Below are 27,274 nucleotides of genomic sequence, written 5' to 3' on the forward strand. Positions count from 1 at the left end.
ATTCCATCATATATGGTAAAAATTTAAGCACCTGCAGGGCTAGATGGGGGTTTTCTGAGTGTTAACAGTGTCCTCTTGATGGTCTTTGGTGATTAAAGAGACATTTAGATGCCTGTATCTTTTTTTGTGAATCTAGCTCCCTGAGTGGGATTTGTATCATCTAACTTGAGAAATCTAAAATGAGATAAATAAGTCTGATCCCAACACTCTGGAAAGCCTTCGGACAGCAGTTTATATGACCTGCCTTAAGCACCTGTCTTATGGTGACATGACTTGCCCTCTGAATTCTGTCTGTCTGCCTGCATTGACTATAAGGGAAATCATAACTTGTTCAGATTTAGACATCTAAATTAAAGATGCCAAAGTTAAGGCCAATGAAACCCATCTCATGTTGCTGTCATGGTATCAGCAGCTAGTGCACTCCACAGCCTCACCCTTACAGGTAACAATTTCTAAAGGAGTGCAGCAGGTACAGTCATGGCTCCTGGATTGTGATAACCCAAATCAATAGATCTATTCTTTTTTTTCCTTGCTGTGTTGAATGTCAACATCAACTACCTGCAATTAATTGCAGTGCTCTGTAAAACATTGCATTGTGCAGTGCTACATTCAGTCCCAGGAAGTGATGGCATTTGAAAAGAAATACTGTTGCATTTAAAGTGGATTGAGACAGTGAAGCCCAAGAATTGTACCACCTGAGCTTGAAGAAAGTCATCACTTTGTATTCAGACCCGGTGGGCAGGGACAGCAGTGCCCAGCTGCTCGACAAGGGGAGACAAGCTAGAAGCTGAGGATGACGACAGTGCAGGCAGTACCCTTACTGACCAAGGCCTCTAATACAAGGAGGACATAAAAACCGGGAGCAAGCTCAGCTGAGGGCCACCAAGCTGCTCAGGGGACTGCAGCGCTTGCCCTGGGAGGAGAGGCTGAGGGACCCGGAGCTTGTTCAGGCTGGAGAAGAAAAGGCTGAAGGGGACCTGATAGCCACCACCCTGCTCCTACAGGGAGGCTGTCAGGAAGATGTAGCCAGGTGTGTCACAGTGGTGCATCACACAAGGATGAGAGAAAATGAGTCTCAGTCAGAGGGGACATAAGGAAAAACATTATTCATATGAGGACAGGCCAGGAGTGGAGCAGGGGCCCAGAGAGGTTGTGTCATCTCCATCCAACCTGGGCTGGCCAGAGCCCTGGGCAACCTGGTGGAGGCCAAGCTGCCCCTCTTCTGAGCAGGAGGTTGGACCGGAGACCTGCCAAGGTCCCTTTCAGCCTGAATTATCCTGTGAACCTCTGACTGCATTCGGACACAGGTGTGCTGCTCTACAGTCTTTACATTCAACAAGCCATAGCGTAATTTAGGTGAGAAGGGACCACTGGAGGTCATGCTGCTCCAAGGCGTTACTCAGTTGAGGACCAGATCCATAGAGACAGCTTTAAAGTTAGATCAGACTGTTTCAGTTTGTTTTTAAAATAGTTTTCTCTCTTCAGAGATTCTGGTTTATTTAAATTACATATTTAAATTTAAAACTTGAATAAAACTAATAGAGAAGGGGAGCAGCTGTTAATGGCATTTGTAACTCTTTAGCATTTGGTTAGAAAATGATTATGTCTCTTTTGGCTGATGGATTTTTCTTAAAAAAACCTCTGTCTTCTTTCAATAATAAAGCAGTTTGGTCATCTCTCATTCATAATTGAAGGAGATATTGTTTCCCGGTTGACATATCTTTCTGTTTCATGTTCTTATAATGAAATCTCATTTCCTGCTCCCTTAGGAAAAAATAGGAACAAGAACATATTCCCATTTTTAAGTGTAGTGCCAGAAAATTAGATTAAATTGTCAGTTCTGAGTAGTGACATAATATATAGTGTTACAGTGTCTTTTGCCATGTCTAGGGAAATCAGACACTTGGTAGCCTCAGCATGTGCAGAATCTGTCCCGGGCATACATGTAGTAGTTAACTACAAATGTATTTCCTTGTTTTCCTCTGTGAAAGGTGCTGGCAACCTGGAGTAAATGGAATCTGGCATTATCATTTACACTTAGTGAAATGCATTTAAAAATATCCTATATGACTGAGAATTGAATCTGTCATCACCAATGTAAAATTTAAATTTTTTCAGTAAATTGCTTTTTCCTGACGCTGCTACTTTGTTTTCTGGACCAGCGATAACAAGTATTTGGAGAACCTGTTTACCTCACATATATGTACTAGCTTACTGGTTCAAATCTGAGAGAGAGAGAAAATGCCACTCAAGAAATAAATACGAAGAAAGTACCAATGCTTAGAAATGCCCCACTGCCATTTTCAACTGCTTCGCATTGTTACAGCTTAAAAATACCCGCATATAGAAGCTAAGATAGTAAAAAGATGGATTTTCCCTTCAGTTTGTATAGATAAAAATTCTCTTTGTATTTGTGGGCAATGGATGCGTGCATCAAGAGGAGAGTAAAACCCTACAGATACTTCTTAATTCAAAATGTCATTTTCTTTAAATGTTGAATAAGTAGATTGGAGCTGGCAATAGCAAACAGCTCTTGCAAGCCCACAGTGTTCCTCTTTGGGATGCAGAAGCAGCTACATAAAAAAGCCGAAGAGGCTGAAGACATTCTTCTGTAGGAGTATGCTTTGATGATACAATTCTGACAGAAGTTTTTGTCAGAATAATGTACTTAGCATTCCAGAGTAGTGGTACTAGTTTAAAAATAACATGAAATCTGGCATAGGAAATATTTGTCTTCTTGTTGAGATTTTCAGCTTCAGTGTCATCATACGTCATTTCATCCAATTGTGAACAAAACACAAAAATGAAAGGAAACCTCAGGTGATGTCACCTCAGATCTGAGCACAAGATTGAATTTGCATTTTGTGGCTGTTGCAAAGACATTAAGAGGAACAAAAGCAAACCCAAAAGTAGATGATTGTAGGTGTAGAAGGTTTATAATATTCTTTATTTTTGTGTCCTAGTAGAAGAGCATCCTACTTGCTTGGAATATAGTGTTCTTGGTGCACAGAAAGTAAGTCTTGAATGGACCTCTTTCTGTCCTGTGGAAAGACAAACATGCCCATCACGTTTGTCTCGTAACATGGAACATGTGCCCACAACACATGCTTGTCAAGCCTGACTTAAAACACTTCTGGCAATGGAAAATTCATAATCTCCCTAGGTGATCTATTGCAGTGTGAAATTAGCCTTACCATTAGAGAGTTATTTCTGCGCTACTATCTGTCCTTCCTCCATTGGATATTGAGCAATTTGACTCCCTTCCTCTTTACAGTTATTTCTAGATTGATTGCTGTGATGTTCCTTAAGCTTTCTCTTCTCACATTTAAACAGCAGCCCTCCTCGTAGGGCATGTTTTCTATGCAGAAGTATTCAGTTGCTCTTCTCTGGACTCTTGTCCAGTCGGCCCACTCATCCTTGAACTTTGGTTCCCAAACCAAGATGCAGTACTCGGGGTCAGTGCCATCCTGATGCAGTGCTCAGGAAAGAACCACTTCACCAGACTCACAAATAATACTTCTCTTTATGCAGCCCAGTATTACGATTTCCCTTTTCTCAAGTATGATATTTGTCTGAAACAAATCCTACATCTTCTTATACACCACTGCCACGTGCCCTGTCTTGCAGCCGTGTGTGTGCTGTTGATTGTACATACATGCATTTGTGTATGCTGACTGCTGCTACTACGCTTTTCCTGCTTTTGCTTTAAAAATGGCTCAGCATAGATCTGAAGGGGAATCAGAATATAAAATACATCGGTACCTCTTTGCTCGAATTCAGTGTCCCAGCACGTTTTGGAACATTACTATAACTTCAATTTACAAGTCTCTCTATTTAGAGAGCTCCAGCAGAGAATCGGCTGTTCATTTTATTTTCCATTACTAAATATTCAGCACTAAATGGAATTTTAAAAACAAAATACCTATTAGGACTATTCAATTTCCTTACACTTATAATTTAAGCAGCTGTGTTTTGGACCAGCTTCAGGCAAGAAAGGAAAACGTTTTCAGTAGGTGTGACGGGAGAGGGCTAAACCAAATTTAGTAGAGGTGAAGAAGAAATGAAAATGGAAGAAAGCATTGAAGTTGGTTAAGCTTTGTATGGAGAAAGGGTGAAGGATTTGCAATGTCAGTAATAATAGAAGTTGCATAGCAATGTAAATAGCTTACTTTTTCCATTATTCTGAAGTAAAAAGAAGTATTTTCCACAGGCTATATTTGTCTTCTGTGTGGTTTTTCTCAGCAGTACAAGAGTAATAAGGCTTCTGTCTAAAAGAACCACAGAGAAACAAGACAAGGGGGGCAGTCGGAGCTGCCCACTACAACACTGTGAGTAATCAGCAGTGAAATCTCAACTAATGCTGAGGCAGCAAACTCAAACCAGAGCCATTTCAAGGGCAAATGTTTTCTCAAAGATATATTGTGCAAAATATGGAAAAAAACTGGGGGGGGGGAGGTTGGCATGGAAGAGACAGTGGCACAATCTTTTACGTCCTTCCCCTTTTACAACTGTTGCTTTCTTAGCAAAGTGGCAAAGTGTGGCAAAATTTCATTTGCAGCTTCTCATGTCTTGAAACAGAGATAAGATGTTTCAGAAGATAAGCTGTGAATTTAAGATCTTCAGCAGATACTTGGTTTTGGTTCAGTCATTGACTGAAAATTGCCTTTCTGTTAAACTTGCGGTGAAATCAATGGTGAAGAAAGATGTTGCTAAGTGGTGACTCAAAAGCAGCACATTCCACCACTGGGTGAGTTGGACCCTTTTATTTATATGACATCTCCAAATGTGACATAGTGCACGAAATGTATTTAATGATTGGAAACGTAGAACTGGAAAGAATCTATTGGATCAAGAACAGCTCCTTTATGTCACTAACAACATGTCTATAATTCACTTCATAAATTTATAGGGTTTAAAACCTGTTAGATTTTCCACCTGCCTATCTATTGGAAGATGTTCCAAAATGCTAATTCTGTGCAGATGGAAGCCATTTTCTAACTTTCATTCAGATTTATTCACTGTTCAGAGCACTGCAGTCCTATGCCAGTGTTTCTTTAGTTCCAGTAGTTATTTGTCTCTTTGTTGTTGTTTTTGTTTATGAAAAGCAATAAGATCTACCCTCATTTTGTTTAGTTTCTGTCAATGGCAGATTCTCTGTTCCCCTGGTTAGACTGAAAAGCTTTCATGGACCCTGTTGCACTATGAATTCACTGTTCTTGGTTGTGGCTAATCAGAGTCATGCACTGCACTCTGCACAGGTATGCTTAAATGTACTAGTACTAGTTACATTTACTTATTTATAGTTATTTATGTCAAAAATTCTAAAAATTAATCTTACTGATGGCTAATTTCAAGGTAATTCTGTAGGTTTTTATAGCCTCTGCAGGTAAGGAGCTCTAAATCATTTTTCTGTCATCCACAGATTTGACAGTGCAGAGTATAATTCTTCTTCCAGATGGCTTAAACCAACCTTTTCTCAGGTTTTGTTTTTTCTTTATTCTCTATTTTAAAATAGATATACCACCCAGCACCCTATAAACATGTATAACATCCTGGCTTGCCAGTTTGCTGGTATGTGCCAAATTGGTGGCTTTGTTTGAACATGGTGATTACTGTGTAATTAGGAGTTCTTAAGCATCAGCAAGGGGTTCAGTGTACCTACAAGACAGAAGACACAGACCTCATCCCCTAGGACTGTATGAGCACAGCCGCTGCCAAGTCCAGCTGAGTATTTGTATGCTTGACTGACCATGGCCTATTAAAATGCCCAGTGATTATATGGTATTATAGGCTACTCAGCTTACTTGGGTCCTCATTTCTTACATACTTCTGAGGTGGTAACTGCCTACCAACTGATTATGCCTCCTTCCATTAACTTTTCTTGTCATTAAGCATCCATACTTTGAAATGTTTTCCTTAGCCTGGACTCATCTATTTGACATTCTTTCATGGTGTTGGTCTCAAATAGTTTAAACTTTCTGAACTCCTTTCATAACTTTTATTTAATTTCTCCAGATGAAAGCTGAATTTCCTCTTTGAACACTGGCTCACTTTTCATTTTATGCTGTGTCCCATTTTTGTTAGAAATTATAGCTGATTACTAGGTCTAAGGAAAGAAAAAAGCACTCAGTATTTTTTTTTTTTTTTAATTTTAAAAAGAAACTTCTCGACACTGTTTGTGTGGGTCCCAGTCTACATTGTGGTCTGTATTCCTTTGTTGGATTCCTGAATAATATGAAAGGCAAAGACAAGACTGTTTGGTCTGATGCTCCTAGTAAATGTTTTATGAAGCACAGAGCAGAACTTGTCTGTTCTGTCAATTCCCCATTCTCTCTAGTTCTCCATTTCTTTGTTCTTCCATTTTTCTCTTCTTACCTCTTCATTCATGTAGGAGTTAGGTGTTAATTCTTTGTTAAATCTTAAACATGCGTCTTGACTGTTGATGGCTTCCAGTGTTTTATATTTTAGCAATACCTTGATTTTAATTAATTTCTACTTGTATAGCATGGTTTTGCTCCGTATCTTTCGCCATTACAGTATGCACATTTACACATTTATGAATTCTTTTGACCCCCATGCCCTCAGCCTCAGTGTCATATTTGTCTTTTCACTGATCCTGTATTTTATCTGCAAACTGGTGGTAACTCTTGTTACTTCTTCTACATGGTTTGTAACACATCATATAAGACTGATCTACACTTTGTAACACTATAATCTTCACTTTTCTTTTTTTTTCTGCTCATTTCTTGTATCATTGTTAATTTTGAGCTATTAGCTGATTATCTTCCACAGCCAGGCTGCTACATTTGCCCTTCCTTATTTTTCCTTTTTTTCTTAAGTAGCAACAAAAGTCCATTGTGAACCTCCCACACAAATCAAGTGCCTGTGCTGTTGTTTGTACATGATCTCTTGGCACACAGCACCATCTAAAGAAGTGTTCAGAAGTCAGAAGGCTCTAAGATTAAATTCTTAGGCCAACTTTCCTCAACTTTTACATGAAGTTATGCTGTACATGGCTGTAAAGAGAACATAGCTCAGTCCCAAACAAGTATAACTAAAAAGGAGAGGTTGAAAATGTTCTGATTGAGAAACTGGAATAATGTTTTTACTATCCTTCTATTTTTATTTACATAAACATTTCAGAATTTTAAATTAATGTAAAATTTTGCACTTTAGCAGCTATCTGAAGTACCAAAGAAGGTCGTTATAGCCCCTGTATATATGTCTCTCCAGCTGTTGGCTTAGCAGCCAGTATTTGTTGTTAAGCAGTTAACTGCATGTCACAAGCTGCTCTTACATCTCACAGGTATTCCCAGTTAGCAGCCAACATGGTAACTGAGATAAAGCAGAAGCTGAGCTCAGGAGACAGAAACAATCTCCTTTTTTGTTCCTCTTCAGCATGACAAGATAATTACCTTGCTTGAGCCATAAGCATGCTCTTTATCTATATTTAGAAACAGATTCTGCAGCTTTTCTTTCACTTACAAGTTTTTTTATTGCAATTTGGCAGAGAACAAAACAAGCCAGGTGATGATTGTAAAATTGAAGCAGATTCTGTTTAAAATACAGGTGAAACAATTAAGTTTAATAGGACATCCTTTGTATAGCTCCCTCCCCGGGCACAGAACTTACCACAGCTGACTCATTACTGAGGAGGTGTTTTGAGAGCTGGAAGAAAACAGGCATGGGAAGGTACGGAGCTCTTAGGAAGTAAGTACTCATCGGATATAACCAGCTAGAGGCAATGGTAGGGAGGTTTTTGGTGCAACAGGGCATTCCACTGCATGATAACAGAAGTCTGCCTTTCTAAGTACTTGTTCTGCATTATAGAGAGAATAATGGCAGAGCCTTGCAGCACTGTTAGATGGACCTTTGAAAACTGCCCCTTCCCATAAGATGGAGAAACTGAGACAGCATTGTAAAGTAAGGAATGTTTACTTCCATGTCTTTCCATAGTGGGAAGAACTAAACTTTCCACTTTGTATCTTTGCATTTCTTGTACCTTATTCTTTGGTCTTTTTTTTGTCATAAAATATTTCTTATTTCCAGTGATAACTTTTTTTTTTCCTGGCCCATAAGAGATCTCAGAAACACTGCATTTCAGCATCCTAGAACATTAAGTCCAACATTTTAATAGAGACATACTATCCCTGTAACTCCATGTATTCTCTTGTGGTTTACATTTTGCCAAGTAGCAATTTTCTTCTGATTTCTAAACAAAATTTATCTACAGCTAATGCATACCCATTTATTCTTGTACCAGTGTTGAATAGCTGTTTTTCCCCTTTAATGTTTATCCTGCTGACAGATAGCCTTTTACCTTTTGTTTTTTAACTTAAACTTTTGGGCTTCTTACCATGTCAGAGCGTCTCCCTTCCTGATTATTTAGAAGTCTTTCAACGCACTTGTTCCATTTTGAATTAGTTTTCTTGCCTGCAGGTGAGTGGAACCACACATAGTGTCTGACTACTTTGTGTGATTCACACCGATTTCATCACTATTGGCAGTACGTGGACTGGACTTTCAGAATTGCTTTTCCTTCCTGTGGGTAAATCAGACTGACAGCTTATAATCACAGGGTATAATTAATTAATATATCCAGGACCTTCTCATCCTCTTTCCAGTTACTCCTAGACCGGAACCTTGTGTTATTTGTCCCTATAAATACCTTGTGACACCAGTGCGTACAGCTGAATTTCACTTAACAGCTCTTTCTTGAGTTACGGTTTTCTAGTTTTGTCTATATGCACATATAACCCAAGTTCGTGTCACCAGTTAATTTTGCTGGGATACTCTCAACTTTTGGTGCTAATATCACTGATGAAAAATCTTAAAAAGATGTATGTCCAGAGTGACTCTTGAGGAATTTTCAGTAGATGTCTCCATCCAAGCCAATTTCTCCCTTTGAGGACTACCTGTGAAGCCCCTTTGAACCAGTTCCTTTATATTTACTTCATTTATCTTCATCTTCTCAAGTTTTATTACTGATTTCCCACATAACAGTTTCTTGTATCATTTTTATTACTGAAGATACACCTTATTTTTATCTGATGAGAAACTATTTATCACCACAATACAGTCTGCACATACCTTTGGCAGGATTGTGTTGCTTTCTATCCCATTTATAAGCATGTGTTCAGTTAGTCTTTACATCAAAACCTCCAGAGCCTTGCATATGAATGAAGCCATCTTCTCCTATTCTTAAATACAGATAGAATTATGCTGCGCAGGTTACCACAGTTCTCTTGATAAACAAAAATATGCATTACCTGAACTACAGCTCTTTCAAAAAAACTGTAATCTGGTTGCAGTGGTATGTATAACAACATCCTCAGTGAGCACAGAGGAAGAGTTATTACTTTTGGTTTGGGCAGGTTTTGGGCCATGCCTGAAGACTATCTTTAATCACTATCTTTTCTTCTTTTTCTCTTTTTGTGGTCTTTTGCTATATGAGGTGGTAGAAGTGGGGGGCTTTTTTTGCTAACAGTTGCAAACTCAAACTCAGCTGGACTTCTTGTATTCGCTCTTTGCTCTGCAGGCCACAGATTTTACAGATCTTTCCTTCTCCATTTTTATGCTCACTCTTTACACTCTTGATTATTCACACCAGTAGGTTCACAGCCCCTTCACAGTACCTTTCCATAAGAGATTGTTGAGACTTTTAATAGATTCAGTGAAAAGAAATCCCAGGCTTCTTACACATTTCCAGGCACCTCAGTCTTGCTGATTTTACTTAAGTTGTTCAGTGCATTCAAAATTTACCTGACAGGGATCAAGAGAGTTGGTTACAGGTCTATTTCTCTGAATCTCTCCATTTAAGGAAAATCAAGTTGCAATTGCTTGATAAAGGTTTCTTCCTGTTTTTCCCAAATGTACAGTTCAATGCCCCTGAAGTATTTTGGGACCCCAGGAAGTGAGGCTTGAGGAAACAGCAGAGTATTTATTAAGGCTTAGTATTAGACCAAAGTTTTCCCTTTCAAATGTGTCGAAAAAATTTTACAGATGTCCACAGCTTGTAAAGCCAGAAAAATGTAGTTCACTATCATTTTTCAGGGTCTCTTGAAAGACAAAAGGTAATCATTAACAAATCAACATTAGCAGTACTAACAACCATAAAATCATATGCTTTTTATTTAACATAAAATGAAACATTAAGATAAAATACACATTTGTCCATGTGCTGAAGAACTACTGTATTTTACATTCATTTATAAAGCAGGTAGTTTTACATGACAAAAATAAGTGAGAGGAAGAGGAACAGAATCCGCAATAAGACATAAGCCACAGGGCAGGCTTTTCCTTGTCAAAGTGCTATCTCCTAAGGGCACACAGATCTTCAAGTGACAGGTTAGAAATAGGCTGTTTTTAGCACTTCTCACATCCCTCTTAATGCTGGTGAGAAGCTAAGGTGGAATCTTATACAGCAAAATGAGTGGAAAAACTTGTTGACAAAACAACCTTTGCCAAAATGCATAGCTGCAGCACGATGGACCGCATTTGTCCCTGATGTATTGCTCCTTTGCTGGAACTGGCCCGTGCTGTTTTTAAATGCCTAGAAGTTACCTTAGTGAACTACAATTTGTTTTTTTTCTATACAAACCTCGCCACATTTCTTACTTAAATTTGACTTTGCAGACGGACTGCGATAGGGTATGTATGGGCTTACAATCGCACAGATTTACGGCAATGGAGGGTGCTGTAAATCCAGTGAAGTCGGCTGTTTGTGGGTGTATCCTTGGTACACCTCTAGACACCGGATCAAAAAACTGTTACTGAAACCTCGGTTCCTGAGGTTCAAGGTAATGCCTCTCCCATCTCAGCTACAGGTGGGCTAAGAGCATCCGCACAGGCAGTACAGTTAAAACCGTGTCAACTGGGAAACAGCCCTGTAGTAAGCTGCAGTAGCTGCATCATACTCATTTCCACGCCTGCATTGCCTCTTGGTTCATGTTCCTGCTGTTGGCCCTGGAATTGGGCCATGAGGACCCTGGAGGCCTGGCCTCTGAAAGTTAAACTCCTGGCCCAGCTTTTCCAATATAAAATCTATAATGCAGCATCTGAGAAGTCTTAACTGAAAGGTACAACCAATTGGTTTTATGCTTTAAATTGGGAGAGGAAGGAATGGGAGATGCAGCAGTACCAGGGGAATAAGGAATGTTTTGTTTTTTTTTTTTTAAAAAGTGCAGCAGATCAAAACACATTGCTATTACATATTTTGTCTAATCCATGTATCTTAAATACGAAAACAAATATAAAAGCTGTAATTCCATCTCAGGTATGTGGTAACTTTGCAAGGTGTAATGTCACCAGAAGACTGAGACAAAGCTGGTCTTACTATGTACACTTAGCTAAAATATAGCTGTGTGTACATATGTATACACGCATGCACACCTGCATGGCCCCCCCCCCCACTATAGACTCTATGTATATACACACACCCAAACAGTGGGACTTTCTTACAGTGCAACTGTTTATAGAGTGAAAGCCCCCCTCAATGTGTCAACAGCAAGTTTTGACAAAGTATTGGGTGCCATGTTTTGTTTTTTCAAGAGATTCTGATAATAATTGAAGCAGTATGAAAATAATCAGTTGCATGCCTTTTCAGGGCTTAGATTTGTACTTTTAAAACTTGACTTGTTAATGCTTCTTCTTTTCCCACATTTGGTTTCCTTCCCTATAAGTCCCAGCAACAGAGAAGTGCTGTAAACATGTCCAGTTTATAGACAGGATTCCTGTAATTGCTTGCTGGAGTAAGTGGAATAGTGTAAATGTCATTTGAGATTCATCTAGGCCAAAATGGGCATCATACAAAAGGGGATGAGGCAAGTGCACTGTGCCTCCTGTGCTGTGGGGCCATTTCCACCTTTCTCTAAGTAGATTAGTATTCTCTCTCTATATGCAGAACTGGGGCCAGCAATTACAGGGGCTGCAGATCTCCTAGTCCTTCAGAAACAAGTATACACAGAACAAGCAGTATTTGCTGTTTAATAAATAGTTCCATGAAGCAGTACCAGCATGCAGGGGAAACTGATACACAGCACTGCATATCTCAGCTTAATCCTGACAGTGCCGTGACCTCCTCGTTTGCACACCTTTCCTGTCTGACCTGCTCTGTGGCTGCTCTTTGCAGTGTGTGTGTCAGCTAATTGCTGCTCAAAATGAGCATCTCTAGGATCCCATTCCTGATGAGAATTCACTCCATTTCTAATAGCTGCAAAGATGTATCATCCTCTACAGTATGATTTTCACCAAAATTCCTACAGAGTAAAAAAAAAAATATCTGCTTTGATAGTGTTTCCTTGAAATCACTGAACTTTTGGTATATCATTTGAATTCCTCAAAAAGTGCCATAAGATGCTCACACAAGAAATCAAGCTGTTTATTAAAATTTCAGTGGCACAGCAAAACTGACTAGCTTCCGATTTTGTTTTGGTTGAATAGCTTCTGTACCAGTATGTCTCTTTGGCTATAAAGGTAGCATTGCTTGTATAAAAGATCCACCTCAATTTCTTGTCTTCTCACCATAGATTATTCTGGGTGGTTATCAAGCAAAATGAACGAATATGAACAGAAACACAAACAGGACACAGGACTGAAAAATGCTCTGTATGCTCTATCCATCTAAAACTGCTAAACTCTTCAAAAATTTATTTGTTCCTCAACTTCTGGTTCCTCTGCTACCCTGTAGTTGCTAACAGCAGCTCCTGCAGTGGTACAGTACTTGCATCCTTCTCCCTCTTTTCTTCTTTTCCTTTTTTTTTTTTTAAACATTATTACATGCTCAAATCCAACCAGCTCAAATACTTTTTAATACATTGAAAATGTAAAATAAAGAATATATGAAGTACATACAGTATATATATACATATTTCAAATACTTAAAATTCTTATGTAAAATATGATTTTTCTATATTATTTGTGTAAAAATACATTTTTAAATGGTGTCAATTTGATTTTTCTGTACATACCCTCTATTCCAATTTAAGTCCCTTTTAAAAAGGCAAAAGACAGACAAAGGTTTAGTATCTTCTAAACTGTGTTTACAGGCCTGTTGTCAAAACAAGAAAAAAAGCATGTGGTAAACAGTATTGGATTTCTTCTTTTTAAGAATTCCCATTTTTATTGCATTAATGGAAAAAACTGAATCTTCTCAGTTCTCTTGCCAGTAAAACTATTCTTGGCCTTGCTGAGAAACTGCATACTCCCAATACCCTGTTTATCTAGTTCATAAATCATCCTTTGTCAATTTTTTTTTTTACAGATACTAAAATATATATTACTTAAAATATATTACTGTAAGCTCTTAAAATTGATCTTCAGTTATATCAAATGTATAGCATTAAAAAAAACAACCTAGGTAACAAAGAAAATTCTGGATATCATCATCCTAACAAACACTCGAGTTGTTCTCCCTGTGAGACGCGGGTGGCAAACAGACCCGCTGTCCGCAGGGACCTCCTCGCCCACCAGGTTAACTCTGCACACGGCAGGTTAGCTGAGGGTGCTCCTCAACACCGCAGGGTGCCAGAAGCAACAACGTCCCGGGAATGGTCTTCTCCCCACCACAGCAATTAATCCACGCTAATCGCCAGAGGTAATTCAGTGTGCACATGCCATCTTTACCCTCCTACCGCCACTGCAGCCACCCACGTTTCCAGATGTGGGATTTTGGAAGTTCAAACCAGTCAGTCCTGGCTGGGGAGAGCTGAGCACCCTCCTCCGCTGACCCCTGAAACCAGCAGAGCCGCTGAGGGTAAGCCCAGCGCTGACGTCCACTGGTGGCTTTCAAACAGCTCAGCCTGAGCAGAACTCCCAAGCGAAACGAAAGTTTCCCCAGGGCTTCAAGCACCCTGGGTGAGACACTTCTAATGAAGAATGCCACTGGCCTTTCTGTGGAAAATAAAGCCAGCCCATTTCTTTTTTCCCAAGCCGCAGCGCTTTCAGATGATGCAAAGGCAGTCTGCCACCAGAGCAGCGGTGGGTTCTGCCTCCAGCCCTACCACGGGCCACACGCTTCTACCGCTTCTCATGCCGCTGCCACGGTTGTGTGGCTGCGCAGTGCTGAAGACTGACCACCTCCAGTGAAGGCGGGAGGACGCCCGGGCAGGGCTGGTGCTTCTCGCCCTTCTGGTGGTCCCCCTGCTTTCGAGGGGTTCAAACGCACTGTCAGACTGAGCCTCCCTGGAGGGGAGAAGCCCAAGTCCTGCTCCAATCTACCATTGCATGCAGGCCAGGTAGGAACCAGCTCCAGGATGGTCTTTGCTGCCTCTGTAGCAGCATGAACGACACCCATCAGAAGTAACGACCTGAGGATACCTCCTGGCTGTTAATGACATGACCAGGAACTTGCTGCCCCACCAGCTAGATACTACTGCCATAAAAAAGATACAACTCCGCGGACCAGTGTAACTGTTAAGCATCTTGGTCTTTCCTTTTGATTTAAGAAGGGACATTAAAATTTCACACAACATTCCTTCCCTGTGCTACCCATCTATCTCAAAACCCAAACTCATTTATAGCGCTGCATTTGCTCCTCCATTGCAACAACTTGTACCTGGGGTTTTTTTGCACTGGAAAGTTAAATTCCATTGATCAGTCTGTATTTCTAGTTCTCATGCTGCAGGACCTGGATGTGGCCTGAAAGGGAAAATTTAAATCTGAATATCTTTTCTTACTCAAGTTGCTTTTACTACCACAAATATAGTTTGACATTAGGCTTTGAAAACATTTTATCTCAGATTTTTTTTTTATGACAGCATTTACTATAGTTCTATTAATTTAATACCTGGGGAACCAAAGTCTAATGCTTTAAACTATGTCACAACACACCTTATATTTGTAATCCAGTGTGAAGGCAGGTTTATTATCTTGCTGGAAGGAAGAGCGGGAAGGTCAGATGATGGGAAGAATGGAGTCTGCCGGGAAGAGCCTCAGCAGTAAGGCAGCAGCAGCAGGCTGATCCCACGTAGGGAACACTCCTATACAGGCTGCAGGATTTCCCCCTTCTAAAATACTTTATTCAATAACCAGCACTGTAAAACATGCAAAACTTTCAAGGTTTTATGTCAACCTGTACTTATAGTGATTATTACACCGAGTCCCATTATTTCTAATGATTTCCTAACTACTTAATGCCCTCTTGCAAACCTGTGGAGATTCTTCCATCAAGTTGCACCTAGTAGCTCATAGCATATGTTAAAATCAAAGACATGCAGTTAAAAGAATTTATTTTCTTAAATAGAATAAAAGTAGCCCAAGAAAAGTGCTGATCCGTTAAAATATAACTAAGGCACTAAACAGAGTTGTAAACTTCCAAGTCATCACGCTAGATGCCTACGCTGCCCAATACATGCCCGGAGCCACGGAGATCTTCGTGGTCACCGTACATCCCAACCCGGGACAGCAACGGCCAGGCCAGCGCTTTTCCTGCAGGACTATGCATGAAACGGCAGCTTCTTGCACTTCCAGAGTAGACTCACAAGAGGTGTCTGTGGCACAGAAAACCGAACCCACACACTACAGAGAATGCTTGTACTATTCAAAGGGAGGAACAAGCTGGAACCACAGCCAGGGTCAGTGACTGGTTTGGAAAATGCTCAGAGGAGCAATGGAACAGCCTTTCCAAGCGGCAGCTGCAGCAGGTTGAAAAGCCCATGAGGGCTAAGAGCAAGCTGACAGATCACAGCCTGCTGCTCCCTCATCATCTTCTCCTTCCCCCTCTTAAGCAGCCTTGTCAGCCTAGAACAATTACACTGATAAAAGTCAAGGTGTGAACAGAATTGATCCAATTATGCCAGCAAAACCTCTTTACTCTTAGTTGAGACAAGAATGACTTTTTCCAGTTTAGTTTGTAACTAGCCACAATCTTTAAATTGGATTATACTGGGGAATCTGTCTTAGACAGGAATGAATGTGTCGCTCTGAGGATTACACTGCTGTAACTTCTTTCATGTCTAGACAAGGCTTGAGTTAATAAGGAACAGACAGACCCTGCTCTCAGTACTCGACTCCCCAGGGCACCCAGCCTGAAACCATTCTACACTGCACCCCAAGATTTTTAAAACTGGCAGAAATTCCTCTTACAGCACAAGAGATGGAAGCAGGCAGTGATGGGCTGCTGTCCGAATCAGTGCTGATGTACAAGTCACCCCAGGGAACAAGATTATCCCCGTTACAGCATCTGGGGCTGGAACGGGAGAAGCCAACCCATGTTTGCTGGTCTGCATGTGCATGCATGCAGGTGGCGGTGGGGAACACGTACAGTCCAGGGGCTATTCCTTGGGCTACGACCACCACCACCGTGTGTGCAGCGTGACAAAAAAACCTGGGAGTAATTTTTGTGTAGGGTTTTGGGGTTTTTTGAGGTTTTAGATTAAGAAAATGGCAACTTTATTTCTAATACTTAAATCCTCTTTGCCACTGGATGTCTAAGCAGAGATGCGTAGAAATCGGGGGTCACTGCTCCCCAGTAAATTTGAGTAAAACAGACCAAGATACGCTGCAGCTCTTGCTAACTCACACCCATTAATCCTGCTCCGGAGGACACCATGCTCTGCTGGACAGGGAAGGAAACGTTTCTGTTACGACATGATTAAGTCTGCAACTCTCTTTTCTTTAACATTACCAAATAAATCACCACCCACTCCTTGGAAAAACACACTGCTTCACAGGCAATTATTTCTGATCTTTACCAACAGCATGCCAGGTTCCCAGGTGAGGGAGAAGGGAAAGGGGAAAGCAGTAGTATAGTCAAATGGAAAGAAAAAAGGCTGAGGACCCCAGCTCACAAAACAGCTGTCCCACCTATTTTGTTAATATTGCTTCATCTTAAAAAGGCCTTTGGATTAAAAGTGAATTCAGTGCTTTTCCATCAAAAAGATACATAGATCTGTTACCTGACCAAGATGCAGTATGGCCCCCCACCCGCCCCGAACAGCAACAACATGGGACTGGATATAATTAGTGAACCTGATGTTCTTTGTTTTGGAAGAGAAACAACATACAGACCCTGGATGTCATGCAGACATGTTGCGATACATCAAAACACAGATTGGCATGTGCTTCATTAGCCAGCCTGTCGTCAATTCCTCTTGTTGAGAACAGAGTACCATTTTATAACTGCTTTAATTTAGATTAATCAGAGGGAGTGAATTTGTGAACACTGAAAGTGAGGATGAGCATCACTAGCTGTGTCCCACCATCAGGTATGAGGGGTGCGGCGCAGCCCCCTTCCCTCCGCACCCCCGCCCGTCTTTCCCAGCCCCAACGCAACCCCGGACCTCAACTGAGCAAAATCCAAGCTAAGTCAAGCCTGATTTGGTATTTTAAAACACAAAGAGACACCCACAGCAGGCTAACGGTGAGGCCCAACAAGACACTTGTTTTTCTTTCCCTACACTTAGCTAAATATAAAATCTTCTATAGAAATTAGAGACGTCTGACTATTGTGGAGGTTTGAATGAGCACAGTAAGCTTCCTAGAAAACAGCAGGACCGAGGGTGACACTTAGCGCACTTCACTTGCATCATGGTTCATGACTGTGGGATGGCACTTTCCAGCTCACTCGAAATGCCTAAGAAAGCAGATTTCTGCTGAGTCCTGACAGTCCAGAAATGAAATGCAGTTCAGCACATATTTGTGATCTCTGCTTTAAATGGTTCTTGGGATTACTGATAATCATGGTTACTGAGTTGTTTTAGTGATTTAAATTCTTGAATCCTATGGTTAGTACAGTTGCCCTTTTCAGTATTTACCAGTAGCAAATCAAGACACTACCTTCCTTAAAACAAGGTTACTGCAACTGACTCCTTGAAGGGGAGAGGATATGCAAATCAAAACCACCAGCCAATATTGCACAACCCAGTATGCCTTCTGGAAACAGCCTGGTCACAAGTGAAAGGCAATTACTTGAAAGGCTGGTACAATGGTAATGCCTTCCAATTCCGAAAAATTTGAACTAAAATTCAGAGCAACAAAGTGAGCCCACTCAGGGGTTCCTACTTCAGTGCTCTGTGATCAGTCAGTACAAACATTTTGTTTCTTGATTATCCAGTTCTTCTCTTTGCCAAGAGAAGACCAACAACAGGCTAAGGTTTTGCCAGGGGTTTGTTCCCCCATCTAGAGCAGAGCTCAGCAAACATGCTGGATAGCAGGCTGGGGTTAATGAAACTGCAGTACAAGTCAAACACTATCTCCTAAAAGATTGAAAAAATACTTTTAAACAAAATAATGTGACATATTTACATAATTCCTTAAGTGCAAACTCTTGTCACAATTCACGTAGTTGAGCTCAATTTAGACTCACTGTACAAGAAGGTGCTCTTTCTTTAATGAAAGAAGAACTCTACTCTGTATTCCTGATTCAGTAACGCGTCTCTTGTGCAAGGCAGTAAGTTTCCTGTTTCTTCCCAATGTACTTCCGAAAGCAAAACCAACAACAAGCCATCCTCTTCCCCACTTCCCATCCCGGTTACCGCACAACGAGGCAGGAGACACAGAGCTTAGAGGGGCCAATGCAATCATCATGGCAGAAGGCACCGCAGCCCTTGCACATGATCATGGCTTTCAACCTGCAGTAACATTTGGAAGGGGAATCCTCCATGCTGTTGTCTTCAGCGAAGGCTTGAACGGGGATGGTCTGAGTGTGGTTGCCAGAGTTCATAGCTTGGCTGGTGGGAATGGTGGTTACAGTCACAGAAAAGGACATGACGTTCCCCATGCTACTGGACAACTGATTGCATTCAGACAGCCCAGTCATAAGAGACCCTTGGTTCACGTCTGGGGAGGTGGAGACGTTTATTGTGCCACTGTAACTGGGCCCAATGAGCTGTGCTGCAGCATTTCCAGATAGCTTTGCAGGGTGTGAAGGAGAAAGCAGTGGAGGCTGCTGCTGCGCAGAGTCCGAGGACGGTACAGAAGTACTGAAAAGCTCCGGATTGCTGTGCATTTTCCCCCTCATTGCATGTGCCATTTGCTCTTGAGCAGCTTGAATAAAATCTCGTGCTAGCGTAGTTCCATCAAATGCCTGAACGTTCTCCTTGTTGACTGCTGCTTGCTGAGACGTGGCTGCTTCTGTCTTTATACCCTTTTTAGGAAGGGTGCTGTAATCCGAAGAATTTATGCTATGTGATACCTGCTCTTTTTCACACTGACCAGAAGCCTGGGCAGCCTGGGGCTCCTCTTTTACACTGATATGCTCATGTTCATCACCAGTACTCTCATCATCTGCATCTCCTTCATCGCTGCTGCTGCCATGGCCACCTATCTCCTCACATTCCCCAACTTCTGTTTTTGGAGCATCAGCAGGACTGTTCAGACACAAGCGGTTTTCAGGGTTCAAGGAGAAGCCTCTCCTCAAACTCTCTGAACCACGACCATAGGTGGAAATGTTGAGCAGATAATGACCAGACATAGCAGGCTTGGATGTCCTTCTGCCCATGAAACCCAGCATAAATCTCTGGCTGGTGGAGCTGTTTTCTAACTGGAAACCTGAGTGAGCGAGGTTCAGTTGTGAAGGCTGAAGGACTGGTAACAAATTCTGCCTCTGGACCCTCTTGATAAGAGTCTGAAGGATCTGCTCTTGGGTTGTTTTGCTGAGTGCCTCGTGGCACTGGTGCTGGTCACGACTGGAGTCCTTTCCCAAGGGGAGTGGAAAGGTCCTTGGAATGTGAGGCAGAGGCCTGTTCTGGCAAAAGAGCTTCCCAAGCTGTTGTGTGGGTAAACTTGACTGTCTTTCACCGCCCTCAGCTCTAGCACCGTTCCCTGCTACACTTGTAGCACTGGATGCTGCTGCTGCCCCTTTTTCTTCATGAGAAGCTACTGGGACAGTTTTCATCTCTGCTTTGGTGAGAGGCTTCGGCAGGATTTGCTCCAGAGGGACGTTCTTGCCTTGAAGAAGTTGGGTGACCAAAGGGTTGTTAGCAGGAATACTGGAGCTTGGTTTTGGGAGGGCCCCACTTGAGCCTGAACTTGCATGATTTTTAAGGCTAGGCGCTGCTGACGAAGTGCTAGAGGGTGGGACAGATGTAGCAGATGTGACCACACCTCCAGCCTGGGCTTCTGAGCTCACGGATGTTAGTGAAGATGTCAGAGGGGAAGGAGATTTGCTTGTAGAAACATCTAAGCTGGTCCCTCCTAAGGCTGTAGGTGCTACCTTAGTTACATTTGTGCTGGGATCTGCTGTGGACACCATGACGCAGACTGCTCCATCCCTGACAGCTGGTGCCCCACAGGCCTGGCTTGGACCTGCTGGAGCCGAAGGTGCTTTCTCTTGTTTGTCACTGCTACCAGCATATGGGGAGCCTGAAACCTGATTTACAGTCATACTGGGGGGGCTCTGCTTTATTCTGTTGGTTTTCTCTAATGCCGATACCGCTGATGAGGAGGAGCTGGTGCCTGTATTGCTGGCTGGAGTTCTGGACTGCAGTGTGGAAGTTTGCTGTAGTTGTGCTCTAGAAGGATTGTGAGGTGGTGCCTGGTCCGTGGCCTGGGTCTCCATTTGGGTATGGGTCCCTGGACAATGGGGAAGAAACCCTCTCGAACTTCCCCCGCTTCCAGTTCCTGCCAGTTCCAGTGCACTTCCTCTAATTCCAGTTTTGTTGGTTCCGCTCGTTGCTGCGTTACTCTTCTCTCCTCCACCGCCCGGTGGGCCCCCACCACCGCCCGGTCCAGGCCCTGGGACAGCCCCCCCCGTCGAGGCAGCGGCAGCAGCGGCGGCAGCGGCGGCGGCAGCGGCTGCTGCCCTCTGAGCCTTGGCTTGCTGGGCTTTTGCCTTGATGTCTGCCAGAGTTCTGGCCCCTGTTCTTCCCGGACTGGTGAGTGAGATTGGGAAACGTGCCCTGGGAGAGACCTGGCCCGCAGGAAATGGCATTGGGGAGATTCTGGAAACAGGAATCTGAAACAGAGGAGGAGAAAAGCGCAACTGAGATACGGGGAACATTTAACCCACATGTTTAAGAACTTAAGTGTTTACAGTTTAGAGAACTAGTTGTACTTTTGGAGAAATCCCTTACCTCCCTCACTTGAGATAAAAGACATGTATGATCTTTTGATGTCTGGCACACTTATTTTAAGTCTATTACAATCTTAGCGGCTCAGACTAGAAGTTCATCCCTTGCAGTCACATTGTACACCACTATGCAAAAGTTGATCAAGCTCCCTCAGCAAAAACTGTAAGATTGTTCCAGAACTCAACACCTATCGTCCCTTATTCCAAGTTTCATACTTTATTCAGATGTAGTTTATATCCTTTTAAAGGTTTGCGTCAACGTTCTGCTTGATTTTGTATTGCTGTTCTACTCCTGCGTATTTACACGTGTCTCCTCCGTGTCTTTATAACAAAGCAATAATAATCTCTCTACTGTGTATCTGTCGATAAAATGCCAGTATTTTAGTCCTTTCTTCTAAAATAGGTTCTCCACTCCCCTCATCATTCCAGTTTACTTTCTGTAAGTTTGTTCTTTCTAGAACATAAGTGATGAGAACAGTGCACTAATGTTAGTTCTCTTCTGTCTCACAAAGATTTAAGCGAGTATATTTTAAGGTTACATTTGTTTTCATGTATCTGCAATACCTCGCTGACTCCCACTCATCTTCTGATTAACCAGTTCACCACTTCTTTCTTTTTTGACAAATGACATGTCTTCTACCTTACAGGGGAAAATATTTGCAATCACCCTTCAATTCACTCTATTATTAAATTAAATCCCATGTTTATTACACTGGAAGGTCAACCATTCTTCCTGTATGATATTTCAAATCTGTTCTATTGACAGGCTTCCCCCAATTTTGTGCCACTAACAAATTTTATTAATGCTTTCCTACCTTTGTGCTATGCTTATTAACACAGTGAGAAGAATGAACCGTTTTTAAAATTTTGTGTTTGCATACTTCCTAGTATAAAAATCTTAATAGGAGAGTAGAGTTCTTAGGACATACAGAAATACACCAGTTAAGCAGTTTTCCATTGACAACTTCTGCCTAAGGCTCCAAATCAGGGAGCTGAACTCTAACCAGAGCACATTCTGGTAGAAAAAGCACAGGCCCTATTCTGCAGAAACCAAACTTTTCTATTCATACAGTCACACAAGACTGTAAAAACTTTTTCTGTGCTGGCTCATCCATTTATTATCTACCATTGAGCATAACATCACTGAAGAAGGAATTAGTGTTATCTGTACACATGCAATCTTGTAATCGTTTTCTGAAAAGAGTATCAATTGTCCAAATCGAGTGTTTATTACTTACCAACGTGGTATTTCCTGGCAGTTTAGGAGTAGGTGTGTGGTCCTATGACCTGGATCTCAAGTGTAAGAGAACGGCATTGCCCAGGCCAAAGTCTGGAACATTTCTTTCATGCTTCCTTTCCACCTGCCCTATCCTAGTCATGATGGATTGCCTGTTTCCTTTCCTATGTAGGTTCTCGCTAAGACTCAGCAGCTAAAGGGCTTTTGGACTCGAGATGTTCCCTAAAATAGTCTTTCCCTGCTACCTGGTCTGGCACTATACTGCATTCAGCTGGTATAAATGATAACTAGAAATGATAATTGCTAGATGGTCTTTTTTTTTTAAACACAGGTAAATAATTTAGTTTCTGGACTTGATATAATAAGAGGAAGCTGCTGATAGCATTCTCTCTGGACCCGTTACTGTACTGCTGGGGATACTCACACATCTGCAAAGTTCTCTGCACTCCTGGGCTACAACTTGCTTTGTTATTACAGCCTCGCAGTTCTGCCGCAGCTCTCCCCCATTTTCACCGTGAACTACAGTACTCCCTGTTATACTCAGTCTTGGGCTTTTGCACAATAGTTTGAGCTTCTGCCCAAGAGATCTTTTAACAGATGCACGTGTACGAGAGATACTTAACTGAAGTTATGTTGATTAGCCAGCCAGCAGATTCCCTTTAGCAAACAGCTCAGCTTTTACATTTTTGGATCAAATATCTCCATTGCTATAATAAGCAGGTAACATAATTTACATAACTAGAACTGACAAAGCATTTCTGTGAGAGCCACCAGCTGAACTGACCCATGTAAAGCCACTCTGTGGATCTGTCTTCATTTCTCTTTACCTTGAGTGGGGGTACCCGTGGCACCGGGGTCCCCGCTGCAGGAAAGGACTGTGGCTGAGTCCGAAATGCCTGGTGGTGCTGACAGTTCTCCATGACGCGTGGCTTTTTTTCAGGAGTGGTTACAGCTTCTTCACAACTCTCTGACTTCCTCTTATGGGCTTCCATAACACTGACTTCCATCTCTTCATTTACAGGGGACTTCTTTTCTGGTGTTTCTGGAGTCATCACTGGACTTTTCACGTTTGCTACTACTTCACCTGCTTCAGGGCTCTTTGGTTTACTCGGGGCCAACACTGAGGTACTGACAGTCTCTTTCACTAGCACTTCCTTTGATGCAGCATGCTTTCTCTCTTCTTGGGGCTTTTGACTAGCGGCAGTTTGTGGTTTCTCTTGAATGGATTCTCCTTGGACTCCCTCTTTTATAGGGAGAGAATGGTCGCTAGGTTTCACTGCACACCCATCCGGGGAAACCAAGGCCTCTGCAGGTTTGGCTGGTTTTGGCTGCATGTCCTCTCTTCTTTCCTCTCCTTTTTTCATCGCCAGTGCTTCCTGGACTACTTGTGCTTTAGACTCTAACGGAGAAGTAATCTCCTCTTTGCGTGGTGCCAGAGAGGCTGGCATGCATTTTGGCTGTTCAGCTGTTGGATTTTCAGTCTCTGTCTCAGCAGAGCTGGTATTTGCTGTCAGTCTCTTGGACTCTTCAGGACTTAACCCAGAACTATCAATAAAAACAGAATTTTTATTTTGTAAAACATTCTTGCGAAAAGCATACTCTCCCTTAGGAAAACTGAGAGGGGATTCTCTACATACCACACCCTAAATAAGTAAGTGTCACAGACCTCATTCTATGCCATGATCTTTGAAAACCTGCAGTACTGTTAGTACTTCCACATGAAACAGAACATAATAGCAAAGTTTAAAAACAGCTAAATTAAATACATGGAACACAGGTTAGATCTAATCTTCTAACCAGATACAAATTTTCCAGGCTGTGAACCAAAAGAATTTGGCAAACAGTAAACATTCCCTTTATTAACTACCACAGACCTATCTCTGCAGCATGCAAACAACCCCACACAGCTTGCACTTGACTGAAACTCAATGGTGATTATTTGCAGAAAGGGACACTAAACTCCTGAAAAGTGTCCCACCATTTTTTCCAGAGGAACACAGCTAGTGTCAGAACCACTGACATATCCTTAGCTTAGAACCGACGTTGCTGCCTTTCTCCATCATCAAAAACATTTCTCTGTATTATTCATCCGTCTTTATTTGTGAAAGAAATGAACAAGCTGGGAATCAGAGAGATGTCTGATTTAGGATCAACTTCATCCATCCCTCTTAATGAAATATCAAATTTGGGTTTTTTGCCAAAACATGAATCCATAAAGTCTGATGAAGCCAGTCTGATGAATCTATGGTATTGATTTATACCAGGCAAGTTCTTAGGAGCTAGAGAGAACTGAAGTCCTGCTCTTGTGCACGTCACCTCCACGCTGTCCTGCTGTCCCCGGTCCCTCTAAAGCTTCAAAAATATGGCTGTCACCTTTTATCTTCCAGCACAGACCTCCATGGGTGATTACATCCTGGTTCTCAATGCTGGGAGAACTGGGTAAGTTAGCTGAGTAAAGCTCTTTGCTAATGCCACTAGATCACTTGCATTCTCAACCTGGTGTATTCCTTTACTCAGTACTGCAGCCTGCCATATGTACATGCACACACACATCAGCCTCCTGCTCACCCATGAAACCCCAAACTATCAGACCATGGAATGACAGAAATAGGGCTTGCAATAATCCAAATACTCTAGAGGGTTAACACATCATAGATGAATGGGAGGAAACTGGCTGACAGTCCAAGGACAAGCATCAAAGCTAACTGTCAAGATGCAGGATAAGAAATTCCTTATTAGTTATTTATATGCGTCTGTTGTTTTTCAAGTTTCTTAGTATAGTTACTCACATAGAAACCTGTAATCCTCTCTATAGCCCAAAAGGATGGGAAAGTCTTAAAGCAAAACAAAATGCAGAATAAAAGACTTGCAGACTTGGGAGTTTAACCAAATATGTGTCTGATTGAAGATGTGGGGAAATACACAAGATTTTACGTAGCAGGTGACTTACTGCAAAGGTTGAGTATGCTCAACCACCACATACCCGTGGATCTCCAGAATCCTGACACTAGAAGAACCCTAAGAGGGGTATGCCTCAAAGTATCATAGTAAGGAGCCGGAAAAGTTAAGATGAAAAATCTAAAGGACATCCTCACCTCAGGAAAACAGTACTATGCTGGTTAAAGCATTAGAAATCATGACAGCAAACACATCACTTCTGACCTAGATCACTCAGGCATTTTCTCAGTTCTGTGGCAGCTAGATGAAGCTAGAGACCCTTTTCAGGTTTCAGGACTAATGAGAAATAATGTGTATCGATAGACAGCACGCTACAAACGCAGCAACAGGTACACCTGGACAGGCAATGCAGGATTAAAAAACACAGTTGAATGTCTTACCTCTGACCATAGTAGCTCTCAAAAAAGTGTTCCTTCCACAGCTCGACTTTCTTTTCCTTTTCTATTTCTTGCCTTATTCTTAGCTGCATTTCTGGTGTAAACTCACCTGCAAAACACAGCAAAAGATACCTTAAAAAAGCTATGGGTAAAATGAATCACGATAACCAGAGGAGCCTTCACACTTGCAGGTGAGAGCGCCATCTCAGAAGTCCCCTTCGGAGCTTATGACACTGTAGCCCAGCCTGTGGTACTTCAGCATTTCTCCTGAGCTGTGAGGTGTTTCTCTGCTGCTTACTCCTTGCTGTGGATGGGCAACAGCTTTACACCTCACAGTCACAACTCCTTTCCCTGTCAGTGTCTGCTCTGGCTGCCAATACATGCTTTATGTGAACTAGCGCTTATTAAATGAATACAAATCTATACACAAATATATGTTGTGTGTATGCATGCACTACGTAACTGCCATTTTCTGAAGGATATGAAGATATTGCCTACGCAGATGGCAAAGCAATATGGCACCTTAAAATGACAGTCATGGATGGCTGCAGTGAAATACACATGCAAGAACATCAAAGACTTCTTGCCCAGCATGACAGAAAGTATTTCTGGCAACGGATGCTATTCTGTCACAGGCAGGTGGGAAACAAAAAAAAAAAACCAAAACCCAAAAACCCCTCACACATCTGAAGCACACATTTCACACATAACGTATTGTGGTTTGTAAGAAATGTTTCCTAATGTCATGTCTGAACCCTCCCCGACACAGCTTTGAGCCATTAAGGTTTGTAAGACCTTATGTTAATACTTTAGAGTTCATTAGGCAACAAGAAAGCTTGTTTTTCTGACACAACTGCAGTGCTTTGATGATAGACATGTGACCCTGAGCCTCAAGACTTCACTCCTTCTCAAGGTTTATCTAGTTCACACGCCATTTTTTATGTGCTTTTTAGCACTGGAGGAAACAGTTACTAGAATCAGATCTTTTCCAACATTGCAGTTAGCAAAGAGAGGGGAATCTTTAAAGAGATTAACAGAAATTGGATACTTTCATCACTGCACAGTTTCTCAACAATTTTTTTCCCATTAAATAAGGGGATCATAAGAAATTCTTGCCGAGTTTGTTCTCCATGCAGTTCTCAAAATATGTCCAAAGGAAACTAAGAGTGTGTCCCTTTCTAGTACACTCCTATTTGTCAGTATGAAATCAGGACAGTCATCTTTCCATTGCAGCAAGTACAGAGGACCCAAAACAGAAATTCTGGTACATTGACCTTCTTTTCTATTTTTGTATAAACTTGGTCAGGTAAATAATATAGAAAATCTGTTGCATTGAAAACAGTGGAACACCTGCCTTCACTTAGAGTAATTTAGCAACAGGGTACAACATTCATTCATTTGAAACACTCTCTGTTGTAGCAGTGAATTCTTGGATTTTCATTGCTGTGGTTATGCCACCTTTGTCTCCCAGCTGGGAGATTGCAACTAAAAGCATACGTCTGCATGAGCCTAGGCGTGCACTGAGTGCAAAGCACAGTGAAAAACTTTGTGGCAGCTTGCAGTCAAGTGGAAGTAACTTTACTCGTGTCTACCTGAAGGTTGATAGGGACCTCGGGAGGTCTCTTAAGTCCAACCTCCTGCTCAGAGCAGGGGCAGCTTGGCCTCCACCAGGTTGCTCAGGCCTCTGGTCAGTTG

General features: G+C 41.9%; 1 protein-coding gene across 1 annotated transcript in view; it reads right to left on the reverse strand.

Moving 5' to 3' along the window:
- Positions 1–10,109: 10,109 nt before the first annotated feature.
- The window catches only part of ASXL2 (ASXL transcriptional regulator 2), a 130,799-nt gene continuing 113,634 nt past the window's right edge, over positions 10,110–27,274 (reverse strand). The window contains exons 10-12 of the mRNA XM_069805396.1: positions 25,583–25,688; positions 23,072–23,789; positions 10,110–20,893 (exon numbers count right to left, since the gene is read on the reverse strand). Coding sequence (XP_069661497.1) covers positions 18,470–20,893; positions 23,072–23,789; positions 25,583–25,688 — 3,248 coding nt within the window. The 3' untranslated portion in view covers positions 10,110–18,469. The remainder of the gene's footprint in view (positions 20,894–23,071; positions 23,790–25,582; positions 25,689–27,274) is intronic.

Source organism: Haliaeetus albicilla, chromosome 18, assembly GCF_947461875.1.
Source record: "Haliaeetus albicilla chromosome 18, bHalAlb1.1, whole genome shotgun sequence".
Classification (NCBI taxonomy): domain Eukaryota; kingdom Metazoa; phylum Chordata; class Aves; order Accipitriformes; family Accipitridae; genus Haliaeetus; species Haliaeetus albicilla.